General features: G+C 35.4%; 3 protein-coding genes across 4 annotated transcripts in view; 2 read left to right on the top strand and 1 right to left on the bottom strand.

Moving 5' to 3' along the window:
* Nucleotides 1-1,430, bottom strand: part of LOC109863681 (eukaryotic translation initiation factor 4H-like) — a 2,518-nt gene extending 1,088 nt beyond the window's left edge. The window contains exons 1-3 of the mRNA XM_020444098.1: nt 1,204-1,430; nt 265-432; nt 28-185 (exon numbers count right to left, since the gene is read on the bottom strand). Of these exons, the coding sequence (XP_020299687.1) occupies nt 28-185; nt 265-432; nt 1,204-1,235 (358 nt within the window). The 5' untranslated portion in view covers nt 1,236-1,430. The remainder of the gene's footprint in view (nt 1-27; nt 186-264; nt 433-1,203) is intronic.
* Nucleotides 1,431-1,560: 130 nt separating this feature from the next.
* On the top strand, nt 1,561-8,299 carry LOC109863679 (DNA polymerase V). The gene is made up of 11 exons (XM_020444095.1): nt 1,561-1,641; nt 2,139-2,377; nt 2,514-2,711; nt 2,797-3,195; nt 3,306-3,889; nt 3,981-4,093; nt 4,167-4,687; nt 4,790-5,485; nt 5,578-5,826; nt 5,908-6,344; nt 6,536-8,299. Exons 2-11 carry the CDS (start codon nt 2,273-2,275, stop codon nt 6,945-6,947), a joined length of 3,714 nt encoding a protein of 1,237 aa, XP_020299684.1. The 5' UTR covers nt 1,561-1,641; nt 2,139-2,272; the 3' UTR covers nt 6,948-8,299.
* A 108-nt stretch (nt 8,300-8,407) lies between these two features.
* On the top strand, nt 8,408-13,520 carry LOC109863680 (aldehyde dehydrogenase, mitochondrial). Of its 2 annotated transcripts, none has more exons than XM_020444097.1 (9): nt 8,408-8,495; nt 8,919-9,063; nt 9,794-10,039; nt 11,495-11,741; nt 11,826-12,160; nt 12,241-12,378; nt 12,456-12,620; nt 12,714-12,871; nt 12,966-13,520. In XM_020444097.1, the coding sequence occupies exons 2-9, from the start codon at nt 8,968-8,970 to the stop codon at nt 13,111-13,113; spliced, it is 1,533 nt and encodes a 510-aa protein (XP_020299686.1). In that variant the 5' UTR covers nt 8,408-8,495; nt 8,919-8,967; the 3' UTR covers nt 13,114-13,520. The 2 variants fall into 2 exon arrangements, with proteins under 2 accessions (XP_020299686.1, XP_020299685.1); XM_020444096.1 differs by lacking the exon at nt 8,408-8,495 and adding an exon at nt 8,636-8,783.
* Nucleotides 13,521-13,606: the final 86 nt, after the last annotated feature.

Below are 13,606 nucleotides of genomic sequence, written 5' to 3'. Positions count from 1 at the left end.
CACCACCACCGCCGCCGCCACCGGCACGACCTCTCCTATCGAAGCCACCACCTCGGTCGTTTCTCTTTCCTTCCGCTACATCAATTTTAATTAGACATTTATCGACTTCGACAGCACCGTCCATTTCAAGTGCTGCTTCCAAATCGGCCAATTCTTCGAACTCCACATAACAGAAGCCTTTAAATCTATGAATGAAATGACGAAAGATTAGAAAATTGAATTGATGTACAATAGTTTTCTTTTACACACAATCAGTACACATACTTATCAGTATCTCTATCCTTAACCAATCTGATGACTTTGACATTAAGTTTTTCGAAAATTTTATCAACATCCCCTTGCACAATTCCATTTGGCAAATTTCCTACATACGCTGTATAAGGTGGTTCCGTTGGTAAGGGTTTTCTACTTCGATGACCAGTGGAATAATCTCTAAACAGACAACACATACAAAATTATACATTTATTCTTCTAGATAAAAAACATATATTGATATATTTCAACTATCTTGTGATTTTTTGATAATTATCAGATATAAAAGTTTTAACACACATGTGAAACGTTATCATATCTATTGTATCTATTTTATATATGTATAACAATAAGTTTTATCCGACATTACAGTGACAATACATTTTCAAATCACTGAACATTTATCAGTTTTTTTTCATTTTCCCTCAACATTACCGCATCTGTTGTGCATTTTTCTAAACTGAAAAGGATGAAGAAACGTTGCGTTGCATCGATGTAACTTGTAGAAAAAAAAACTCTCTGAATATGTAACATAAGAATATAAATCTAATAATCTCTTCCGATTGCACGCGTCCGCGGATCGCGTTGCACACGTTCAATTGCTATTGTCACGAGTCAACTCTTGCACGCGTCATGCGGTACGTACGCGTTTCCGAGATCTCGGAATTACTTCGTTGGGTCGCTTAATCTTGTGAGAAATTCGTGCGTGTTACGAGCGAGCCTCGACCGGCCAAAATAAAGGGCCGCGTGTCGCCGAAATCTCGCAAGATGTTTCACCGCGTTGGGCTCGCGATCCCCACTTAACCTTAAAGTCGCGATGCGAAATCGTTCGCGCGAGGAAACACGTGCATCCACGACGTCCGTTACGCACCGTTTACGCATCGCGTGCATGCCGCGCTCGCGAATTCTCGTGATTGCGTGTCACAAACGTAAGATACTCCCGATACTTGCCTTGAATCGTCGTAAGGACCTCGACCTGCCATATTGAATACACGAAACTGACCGGGACCGCGTGAGTCGAAGCAGTCACCGTATACGCAACATAGCACGTACCGAACGGGGCTTATCGACGAAAGACCGTGCACACACCGAACGAATTTTACTTAATTAAACCGATAATTTTGGCACGTATTATGACACGTGACACCGAGCAAGAACACACGGAGTTTACGCAGCTGACCGAATGCCGCTTTTGCGAACGCGTAAACGCGTTTGTAAATGCATATACGTATGTATGTGTGTGTACACACGAAAAATCGGCCAATCGCGCGTCACAGGTTAAGCGGTACGTATATAGTCAACATGGCTTTGCACGGCTTCCCTCGAATTCGACACGCGATTGGCGCTGAACGTGTGTTCAGCGACGTATGCGCACCAGTAAAAAAAAATGTAAGCGCGCTCCTCAATATTTTTATTGTATTATTTTTTTTTATTGTGTAATTGTAATGTAATAAATAATATTTTTATTATATAACATTGAGGAAAGAGGAAATTTTCTCTAGATAATAAATTTCTTCGGATTATATTTTTTATATTTTTTATTGATAATATGTCGCGCTCCGATACTATCCGCAAATGTGTTCAAATCAGTTCTTTTTGCAAATCTATTTGTAGATAACACGCTACTATCGTAATCGCAAAATTGCGATAAGTTAGATACACAAAAGAGTATATTTTTCAAATGCAATCTTTACGTGTGTGTGTGTGTGTGTTTATCGCACACATTTGTAATGGCAGTCTCAAAAAATTACGCATAACTTTGGGTAATTTTTTTTTAATTGTTTGTTTAGTATTTGTTTTTTTATAGAATTAGAAAGAATTAAGTACTTATGTGCAATTTTCAATTACAATTGACGCTTTTGTTTCATTTGTTAAAACTTGATTAGTGTAGTCTTCGAGTGTCTGGAAAAGTGGAAAATCAAGATGGCAGCTCTAATGAACCGCGCGACGTGCACATGGCCGAGAGAGCGAGGTTTCAGGTACAGTTTCAGATAATCAGCAGCTACAGAAAATTAGCAAAATGAATTCTACTATATTGGATAATTTCAATAAACTGAAAAGTGACAACAATTCCGTGAGATTAGATGCCGGAGTCGCGTTGCTAAGTAATCTATGTCAAAACACAGTAAGTTGATAACCTTAAATGTTGTACCATTTTTTTTTTAACTTATGTTTGTTAAGGAAAAAATAAAGCTCTCATATTGGATGTATGTACTTAAACTTGTGCAACAGATTGAGCATTGATTTATTTATCTTTACAGAATCAAGATGACAATAAAGAATTTGACTTTGCGCTTGTGAGACTAGTGCGTGGTTTAGGAGGTTCAAACCTGTTTGGAAGAAAAGGGTTTTATAGTACTTTGACAAGTTTGTTAATGTTACATCCTGAAACTTCAGTGGAAAAACTTTTGTCCATAATGAATACTCAATTGCATCCAGCTGGTGGAAATTCAAAAAGTGTAAGATTTTTATTGTAACTATTCTTTAAAAAAAAAAAAAAAAAAATTTGAGAATGCGAAAGGAATTTAAACTTCTCTGTTTTAGGAAAATGCTGACATATATGCAGGACGTATACTGTTATGTGGTGCACTTATAAGATCCAAGTTGCTTGCTCAAAGTTCGGTTGAAATTCAACAACAAATTGTAAAGATTCTTTTAAAAGGTGGCAAGGAGCGCAGCTATCTGTTGTTAATCTCTGTTGTGTTTCTCAATGAATTTATTGTTCAACTTGATACCAAGTCTATGAAAAAGGCAGTTTGGCCTTCCATTAAAGAAGAATTTAGCAAGCCATGGTCTGAATATACTCTGGATACATTTTATATGCTTCTAGTTGTTAGAGACAAACATCCATCATTAGTTAATTGTGAGTTTTTGAAAGAGCACTTGGGCGTGGAGGATATTATTGCTAAAGAGTCCATGGAAGAAATAGTTCAATTTTTAATGGTAATGCTAATGATAATTATTTCATGAGAATAAAATAATTTATAACGATTTATTTATGTTTACACTATTGTCATATTGTATATAATTTGTATTTTATTATTATTATTTAGAGTCCACGTGGAATTGTTTCTTATCATCATCCGGTGTTTAAACTATTCTGCGAAAAGTTACTGTCGACTAAATTTGTAGCAGATTTCTGGAAAATCATTGATAACAAATTTGTAAAACCATCAGCAAATGACGAGTGCGTTGCTACAGAAATCGTACGACTGATACTATTGAATGTTACAGATAAAACTGTAATTCCACTATTATTATCTCCAAATCTGCTACAACACATGTTAAACAAGTTTTCTAGTTGTAAGAAGAATAATAACGATAAAGTTTTAATAGCATTCAGAGAGATTTTAAATATGGTTGCGTCCGCTACAAGCGACAAAGATGTCAAGACAAAGACACAGCTGAGCATTTTAAAAAAGCTCATATTGCATCCAAGTGATTTAATGATAGAAAAGAAGACAGGCACAAAAGTGATTCAGATAATTACAGGAAACTTGAAACTAGATGGTATCAAAAAATTGTGCGAATTATATAGAGATATTATAGAAAACAAGTTTTCAAAAGATAAAGAAGATACCAAAGCGAGATTGTGGACAAATGCTGAGCGAAGTTACGCAGCACAGTTATTGACCAGGTAAATGCAAAGCTAAGATGATTGAAATAAGCACGTAATTAAAAATAATATGTATTACTATATATAATATTATATTTCTTTGTTAATTTAGATTAATGGGTCATCGAGAGACACTTACGGATCATAATTGGAGACTTGAACAGCTAAAATTTTTGTTTAGCTACGGATTGTGTGAAATGCCAAATGTTGGAATTGAATTAGCTTGTAAGTAATCTCATATTGGTTTTATTATTGTTTGTATGCATAATTAACGTATAAATAATGTTATTATTTGCAGCTCAACTTAAGGACTCATTTTATCGTGCCTTGGATCACAAGTTACCCAAATTGAATGATACCCGAAATCTGTTGAATTTACTTGTTCAGGATTTAAATTCGAAGCTGCTTTCAAACGAGATACAATTGAGATCGTCGTTAAACGATGAAGCAGCCAATGCTTGGAAACGAGTGATAGATATGATTGAAAAACTTAAAAAGAGTACGAAGAATGCTGACGTCTTGTTTCATACAATGAACTTACACATGGGTCTGCAGTTATTCTCAGATTTTGAAATGGCAATCATGTCGATTAACGAACTTCAATGTTGTTACGAAAGATCAATTAAAAAGTCAAAGGGACGTAAGAAGCTGAATAATGCAACAGCAGAAGAAGAGGAACCGGAATGGGTTGAAGTAGTAGTGGATCTATTGTTGTCTCTTTTGTCCAGAGACAATCACTTGTTGCGCTCAATAGTTCGCTGTGTGTTTCCACATATTTCTCCCTATTTGACTCCATCTGCTGTTTATCAAATAATAGCTGTAAGTTGCAAATCAATTTAGATTTTTTAACATTATATGCCAGTGCGACACAAAAACAATTAATTGTAATTTTGAAGTATAAGAATACATTATATTTTTTAGGTACTAGATGTACAAAATGATCAGAATCCACTTACTATAAAACAAAATAATGATAAAGATTCGTCAAGCATAGAAAGCGAATCGGATGATGATGATGATAATGATGATGATGATGAAGAAGAAGAAGAAGAAGAAGAAGAAGAAGAAGAGCAAGAAGAAAGTACTTTAAACGGTGAAGTTTCGTCGGAAGTAAGTGAATCCGAATCTGAGAATGAGGTAGATGAAGACGACGGTGATGAGAATGAAGACGACACAATAAATGACAAATTAAGAATGGCAGTACGTCAAGCTTTAGGTGATGCCGCAACACAAACCGATGATGAAGATATCGACGTCGATCAAATTGGAGAAGAAGAAGGCAAGCGACTGAACGAATCGTTAGCGGCGGCTTTCAAAATTTTACGAGAAAACAGAAAAGCACGTTCTAAAAAGCAAGGAAAGACGAATCAAGCATTAACACATTTTAGAATTCGCGTCATAGATTTGTTGGACATTTATTTGGAAACTTGTCCGTCTATGGCTGTCACTCTGGATTTGATCGTACCGCTTTTCAATTTACTTGAATTTTGTATAAAAGATCCGCATCAGAAACCGCTCGAACACAGAGTACGGAGTTGTTTGAAAAAATTATCAACCGTGAAAAAATTCAAAGATACAACAGGTGTGGATGATACCTTGATAACAACGATGTTAAAGGTAACTATTTACATAACAATTGAATGCAAGTTCGTTGACTGACTCCTCGATATAAATAATTAAATCAATGTGATTTTTTTTGTTTCTTGAAGCGTCTACTTGAGAAAGGAGATCGTTCCGCTTTGGTGTGTCAAGAGATAAGCGACAAATTGGCAGAGTGTTGCACATTTGTTGTGAGATGTGCGCAACAAGCCAACTTATCCACCGAAAATATTATTGAAATTTACGGCGAGAATTTAACCGCGTTCTTTAAGAAACGAGATTTTGTACTTTCGTCCGTATTGTTTAAGAATGTATTGCAGTTGTGCTGGGAAGATAATTGGCGCTTGGCACCTCTATTAGTATGTACATTTGAAATAGTGCGAGTTTTAATATTCTTATATATTCGCTCTTATAAAAATTGCTTTTTTTTTCTCTCTTAGGTGAACTTTGCTTTTGACAGCAGTATTCGATACTTCCGCAGAAATGAAGCGCTTGAGCTGTTACTAATTTTATATAATAATAATCGACTACTGCATATGGATTCTAACAAGTATATCGACCAGAGGAAAAAATTAGAAAAAACGCTGTATAAAAACACCATAGACACGTTCAAAGAGTTAAGTTCGCATGCAAGTGATAACGGTCAACAAGTCGCTTCGTGCAACGGCACTGGTGTACAGAAAAAAGTTTTGCAGAAGTTTATCGGTCATCTTTTAATATTGTTGCGTGCTGTTCACACAAATCATTGGCCGGAAGCATGGAATTGGGAAGCCGTGAAAATGGCATTGACAACATATAAAAGTAGAAATGTTCTTTCTAGAGACACGAAAAATGCATATAAGAAGTTGGCAGTAAAAATAGGTGCTCCAATAAATGTGTAAGTGTAAGAAAAAGTATTTGTGTGAGTTTCTCTCTCTCTCACTTGCTCTCTCTCTCTCTCTTTCGCACACACACACACACTCTCTCTCTCTCTCTCACTCACTCACTCACTCACTCACTCACTCGCTCACTCACTCATTTTTTTCCTCCCGATTTAAAACCGTTTTCTTATTGACATTTTTTGTCTAGGCCGTTAATCACTAACAAGACCGAGGTGAGTAACTCGAATAATATTGATCCGGAAAGTAACGGCAAACAGAATAATGTTACATCTCAAAATGGAAAAACAAGTGATTTAGAAGAAGAAAAAGAAGAACAAAGTGCAAATAATAAAATACAAAAGAAAAAAAACAAGAATAAAAAAGAGACGCAATTATTGAAAAAAGAAGCGCGTGAATTACGCGCGAAAACTATGTCTGAGAATTTAGAGCTGTTTAAATTCAGTAATGTCAATTTGCCGGAAAATGGAAATATGACGGACGTTTATCAAAATGGGAACTTACACAGTGAGTCTACGAATACCGCAAAACCGCAAAAAAGAAGTCACGATAAAACGGCAGAAGGAAAGCGAGAACCGAAAAAGAGAAAAAAGAGTCATTAATCGTGCTTTGTAGAAAAAAGTTACTATTCTGCAAAGAATAATGATGCGAATATACACGAAAATCGAGATAAATGTTTAGAACACGCTCGACGATTACAAATTATTTTTCAGGAGTGCCGATTTTTCCAGATTTTGTAACATATAGAATATTTTTATACATAAAATCTCTCTACATGCAACTATAAGTGTTTTCCATTTTATAAAGCATAGTATATATAAAAAATACTTTCTCTTTTACACTCCTAATTATCTGATTAATTGAACGAGTAATGTGTAGAATTATACGTACTTGACTTGTATAATAAAAAAAACTGCGAAAGTTGTAAAATAAAATTATTTTAAGAAAGATTATATTATTGCAAAAATTCTCTCTGGAGAACTTATTAAATTCTCTCTGGAAACTTATTAACTTTTCAAATAAATTTGTGTATTTTATATTTCGGTACAAGTAATGTGTCAAACGAGAGATAACGAAAGATAATGAAGGCATATATATGTGCATATTTTGTTTTAGTTTATTTGAGCTTCTATATATGCGCGCGATAAACTTGTGCACTAATGAGTCAGTACACAAGTAAAATTGTATTCTAAACATTTATCAAAGTGAATGTTTTATTTTGATAAATTTAAATGTTGTACATCGGAGTTTACTTCGCTTATTTTACGTCTTTCTTACGAACAGTTATGTGCTCTTCACGGTCTCTTCTCGTCCTCCGACTATCGATAATCGCACGTGACCGTGCAACGGATAAAAAAATGTAATCTTACAGACGTGTGAAGTGGATTTACGTAACTCGTGAATCCGTCAAAGAGGAAAAGAAAGAGAAACAACCTTTATCATATGTACATGCAAGGTTGCACGACGTAAGATAAGCAAACCTTCGTCGTATTTTATTCTTATTATGGATGTTTCAAAATTCACTGCCAGTACTAAAAATGTATATAATATGCGTATATGAATTATATGTAAAAATTATGAATTTTTAATGCTAGCAATGAACTTTGGAAAACCTGTGCGTACATTGATAAACACAATTATGTAATTTTTAACGCAAGGCAAAAAAAATCACAAAAATGTAAAAATAAAAATGTTAAGTAACTCGAATAATCTGTTGGATGTTAATTGATTCACGTATCTATATTGAGAAATATTAGGAAACTTTGCTTTATCATATTATGTGTATATATTAGCGTATATATTATGTGTATGTTACGTTTTATTATCATGTAGTTGCATAATGACTTGTCTTATCGCTAACAAAAATGTGTTAGCATTTGCAAAGTAGTTTAATAAGATTATTCCTTTATCTATCGAATATTATCAACTGCGCAGATGTTTTTGCAGAAGAGAGATACGATATGGTGCTCCGTCAAAGTTTTTACCTATAAATAAAAAATACAGAGAGCGCGCGCGTTACCATGTAAATACGAGAACGTGCGATTTATCAGTATAGTTGTGTGTGGCATTGCAAGTCTGTGACGTCGAGAAGCTTTCGAGATAAAAAGAGCAGTCTCCAACGTCTCCGATTTAAAATAAATATAGCAAAGGTAGTGAAAGGTGCGCGGCTGAGGATGCGTTCGCTTTGATTGCTCACGCGCTTTGGCTGCGTTCGGGCAGCACGCTATCAGCGCTATTGCGTCATTCTATCTTTGTTTTACATCTAATGAGCAATAAAGATAGAATGATGCAACAGCGCTGATAACGCGCTCCCCGAACGCACCCTTTGAGTGAGTTTGTCTATTGTTCTATATACATTTAAAGGCTTCTAGATTTAAAGAAGACGGATTGGCACTTAAAGCATCTTTAAAGCGAACGCACCCTAAGGATATCGAAGGGTACGTTTACTGTATGCGCTTGCGCTGCATCAGCTCGCCTTTAAATGCAGAACAAAGATAGAATCAAAGCAAACGCATCTTAAGACGAGAGTAGCAAGCAACGTTTTTAATATCGCGGACACCTACTGTTATCAGAAATCATTCTCTGTATCCGCTTGTGAGAGGACATTTGTGTTCGTTAATAATGCTGCGTGTGTGGAGCAAATTCCGAAATCTTCGATGTTATTCGACAGCAGCTTTGCCGATGCCGGATACAAATCCGTCGATCTTATATACTGGCGTAAGTATATATTTATTTAAAGAAAACAAGAAAGAACAGCACACATACACTTGAACACTAACAAAGGTGTGTGCAAAGACAAGAAGAAGCGTTTCAGTATTCGATGTCATTCTATAATGTCGGACGTGACGGTGTAAAAAATATTTTCAGTAATTGATTTTATATAAAAACGGAGCATATTAAGAGAGAAAGTATATATAAGGATTAGAATGAAAACAAAGATGATTTTGTAATTTTAGAAATTTTTTTTTTTTAGAATAAACGCGAATTTGTCTATGTTTTATGATTTTTATTATTACTATTATTATTATTATTATTATTACGTGTTGCTATCTTTAATTCTGCGATTCAACTTGTACCGATCGATCACTTTATAATAGCGTCCGCAGGCAGAACGTGTTTTTAACGACTTTATTATAACGACTTTTATATTGTAATTTTATTTTTATGATAAAAAAGTAAAACGATGTGCTTTCAAAAAACCGATTATAAACTCAACTATTATATATACATATATATAACATTGTATATATACATATATATACATATATATACATATGTATATATACATAACAATATATAACATTGTATATATACATATATATACACATATGTATATATACATATATATAACATTGCTTATAAATTGCCATTTTTACTTTTTACACTTTAACATGTATCTTCAATATATTTTATGTTACACAAAAGATGTTTTTTTACTTTGCTGCAGATATTTATCAATAATGAATGGCACAAATCAAAATCTGGTAAAACATTTCCTACGGTTAATCCCGCTACAGGTGAAATAATTGCCGATGTGCAAGAAGGCGATAGTGCAGATATCGATGTTGCTGTGCAGGCTGCTAACAAGGCTTTTAGAAGACGTTCACCATGGCGAAAAATGGACGCCTCTCAAAGAGGACTTCTTTTGCACAAATTGGCAGATCTGTTGGAGAAAAATCGGACATACGCTGCAGTAAAGTATACTATATGAAAGAAATATTAGAAAAGAAACTTTTTAGAACTAACACGTCGTTCAATAAGTCCCGAGACTAACAACGAAAACAACATTTTTTTTCAAAAATCATTTTTATTCATCAATATAATCTCCTTTTAGAGTGATACAATCTTTCCAACGCCTTTCCAACATTTCTATACCATGTTTATAGAAGGATTTATCCTTTGCTTCAAAATAGGCTTCAGTTTCGGCAATGACCTCCTCATTCGAGCCAAATTTTTTTCCCTGGAGCATTTTTTTGAAATCAGCAAAGAGCCAGTAGTCGCTGGGGGCTAAATCTGGCGAATACGGGGGGTGGGAAAGCAAATCAAAGCCCAACTCGTTGAATTTTGCCATTGTTTTCATGGACTTGTGGCATGGTGGATTGTCTTGGTGAAAAAGGATTTTTTTCTTCTTCATGTGCGGTCGTTTTGCTGCGATCTCCTCCTTCAAACGTACCAACAAGTCAATATAATAATCACTGTTGATCGATTTACCTTTTTCCAGGTAGTCAATGAAAATCACGCCATGTGTATCCCAAAAAACAGACGCCATGACTTTGCCAGCAGACTGCTGCGTTTTTGGACGCTTTGGGCGGCTTTCGCCAGCCATGCGCCACTCAGATGATTGCCGATTCGACTCCGGAGTGAAATGATGTATCCATGTTTCATCCATGGTCACGTATCGACGCAGGAAATCCTTTTTATTGCGAGTAAATAGCGATAAACAGCTCTCTGAATCGTCGATTCGTTGCTGTTTTTGTTCCATTGAAAGCAATCGCGGCACCCACTTGGAAAAAACCTTTTTCATGCTCAATTTTTCATGAAGGATTGTAAATACGCTTCCAGATGATATCTGTGTCATTTCTGCAATCTCACGGACCTTCACTTTGCGATTTTTCATTACGATTTTTAACACTTNACTCACATTTTCCGGTGTAACGGCTTCCAATGGCCTACCCGAACGTTCCGCATCGTTTGTGTCCGTACGACCACGTTTAAACTCAGCATACCAACGACAAATCGTTGATTTGGATGGAGAGGAGTCCGGGTAACGTTTCTCAAGCCATTGCTGGGCTTCTACGGTGTTTTTACCCATTAAAAAACAATGTTTTATCAACACGCGAAACTCGCTTTTTTCCATTTTTCAAACAAATTACAAAGTGACTTTACTCTAACTTCGATAACTCTGCTGTTTGTGGTCCGATCGACGTGAAATTTTTACACGTTTCATGTGAAGGTTCGCACTCTAGGGAAACGTGGTCAGTTTGGTACTACTAGCACCATCTCTGGGTTAGTCTCGGGACTTATTGAACGATGGTTTATGTTTCTTACTTTAAAAAATGTTTTTTATTTAAAAAAAAATTGTATAAAATATATTTGTTTATCTGACTTCAGAAACAAAAAAATTACTTATATTTGTATTATATTTCAGTCCTTAGAAACTTTAGATAACGGCAAGCCTTACGCATTTGCATACAATATAGATTTAGCCTTCAGCATTAACGTGCTGAGATATTATGCGGGATGGGCTGATAAGTGGCATGGTAAAGTCATACCAATGGATGGAGACTTTTTTAGCTACACTAGACATGAACCAGTAGGAGTATGCGGTCAGATTATTCCGTGGAACTTCCCATTATTGATGATGGCTTGGAAGATAGCACCGGCTTTAGCCACAGGTAGCCATATATATTTTGGTCATGATACATTTGGAATTGATTTTCTGTATGTGTAAATTGTTAATTATTTTATATTCTCCTCAGGAAATGTCGTAATTTTAAAACCTGCGGAACAGACTCCATTAACAGCTCTTTACATGGCACAATTGACCAAAGAAGCTGGATTTCCTGATGGAGTGGTCAATGTGGTTCCTGGTTACGGTAGTGCAGGAGCAGCGCTTGTAGCTCATGATAAAGTTGACAAGATTGCATTTACGGGTTCCACAGAAGTTGGCCAATTGATAAAACAAGGTGCCGCCATGCACAATTTGAAGAGGACCACACTGGAGTTAGGCGGAAAATCTCCTAATATTATTCTTAAAGATGTTGATATAAATGAGGCAGTGGAAACAGCGCATTTTGGATTGTTCTTTAATATGGTAATTTATTTTTTTGTGTATTGTTTTTATTCGAAAATAATGTTCCTTTTTGCTAAAGTACTTTTTAAATTGTGTATCAGGGTCAATGCTGTTGCGCAGGATCCAGAACGTTCGTTCAGTCTAACATTTACGACGAGTTCGTGGAAAAAAGTGTACTTCGCGCTAAGGCTAGAACTGTTGGAGATCCGTTCGATTTAAAAATCGAACATGGTCCGCAGGTATATTATTTAATTTTAAACATGGATTTTACAATGATGTCATTTAATTGTAATTAGTACGATTTTTGTTTGATCAGATTGACCAAGAGCAACTGAACAAAATAATGAACTTGATAGATTGTGGTAAAAAACAAGGCGCTAGTTTGCTAACAGGTGGCGAGCGCGTCGGTGATAAAGGATATTATGTCGCTCCAACGGTATTTGCAGATGTTAAAGACGATATGACTATAGCCAAAGAAGAAGTAAGTATTAGAAACAAGTGTAATTAATTAAAAAAGAAAATATTAATGTTATATAACAAGTTGACTTATATTTACAACAATTTTCTATGATAGATATTCGGTCCGGTTCAACAAATCCTGAAGTTCGATGATTTGGACGAAGTCATTGACCGTGCTAATGACACCAATTACGGATTAGCCGCTGCAGTTTTCACGAAAGATATTGACAAAGCAAATTACATTGTACAAGGTCTTCGCGCCGGTACAGTTTGGTAAGTTGTTTGGGAATATTTTAAGCATAACGCGTTACGACTTTTTTAAACAAAAAATTGAACTAGCGTTTTGTTAATTTTTTTTTTTATATAGGGTCAACACATACAATGTTATGTCTTCTCAAGTGCCGTTTGGTGGCTATAAAATGTCTGGAGAAGGCAGAGAGCTCGGAGAATACGGGCTTGACGCGTATACGGAAGTAAAAAGTGTAATTGTCAAACTTAAAGAAAAACACTCATAAAATAACCCAGATAGCCAAGTCTGTCAAAAGCAGATCATGCAAGTGTCTGCTACCTGTTGTCAACAAAAAGGCTACAAATCTGATACAGAAGTTGTTATTATTGATTAAGTCTACAAATTGGTCCCAAAAATCGAGCAGATCTTGCTCACAAAATCTGACAACAGATTGGCTGCAGAAACCGAGCAAGATCTGCTAACATGACTTGACGTCAGATTGTCGGCAGAAACCGAACAAAATCTGCGCACGCACACTCTAACGGCAGATTGGCAACAGAAACCGAGCAGAATCTGCAGCTTTTGGCGATTCACGTAAAATGATGCATTTAAAAGGTTTCAAAATGTTATTTTTATAACATAAAATATAGTTAAGTCTTTTGAATTAACTATTTTTTTAGACGTCAATAAATTATATCTATCTATATATAATTTTAGTGTATGACTATGTATAATTTTTTTATACATAATTATAATTTAGTAGATAAGTTGAAAACGCA

Source organism: Pseudomyrmex gracilis, unplaced genomic scaffold, assembly GCF_002006095.1.
Source record: "Pseudomyrmex gracilis isolate BER0280 unplaced genomic scaffold, ASM200609v1 scaffold_12, whole genome shotgun sequence".
In the NCBI taxonomy this organism is placed as follows: domain Eukaryota; kingdom Metazoa; phylum Arthropoda; class Insecta; order Hymenoptera; family Formicidae; genus Pseudomyrmex; species Pseudomyrmex gracilis.
The sequence above is the reverse complement of the archived record's forward strand: the minus strand, read 5'-3'. Positions and strand labels throughout refer to the sequence as shown.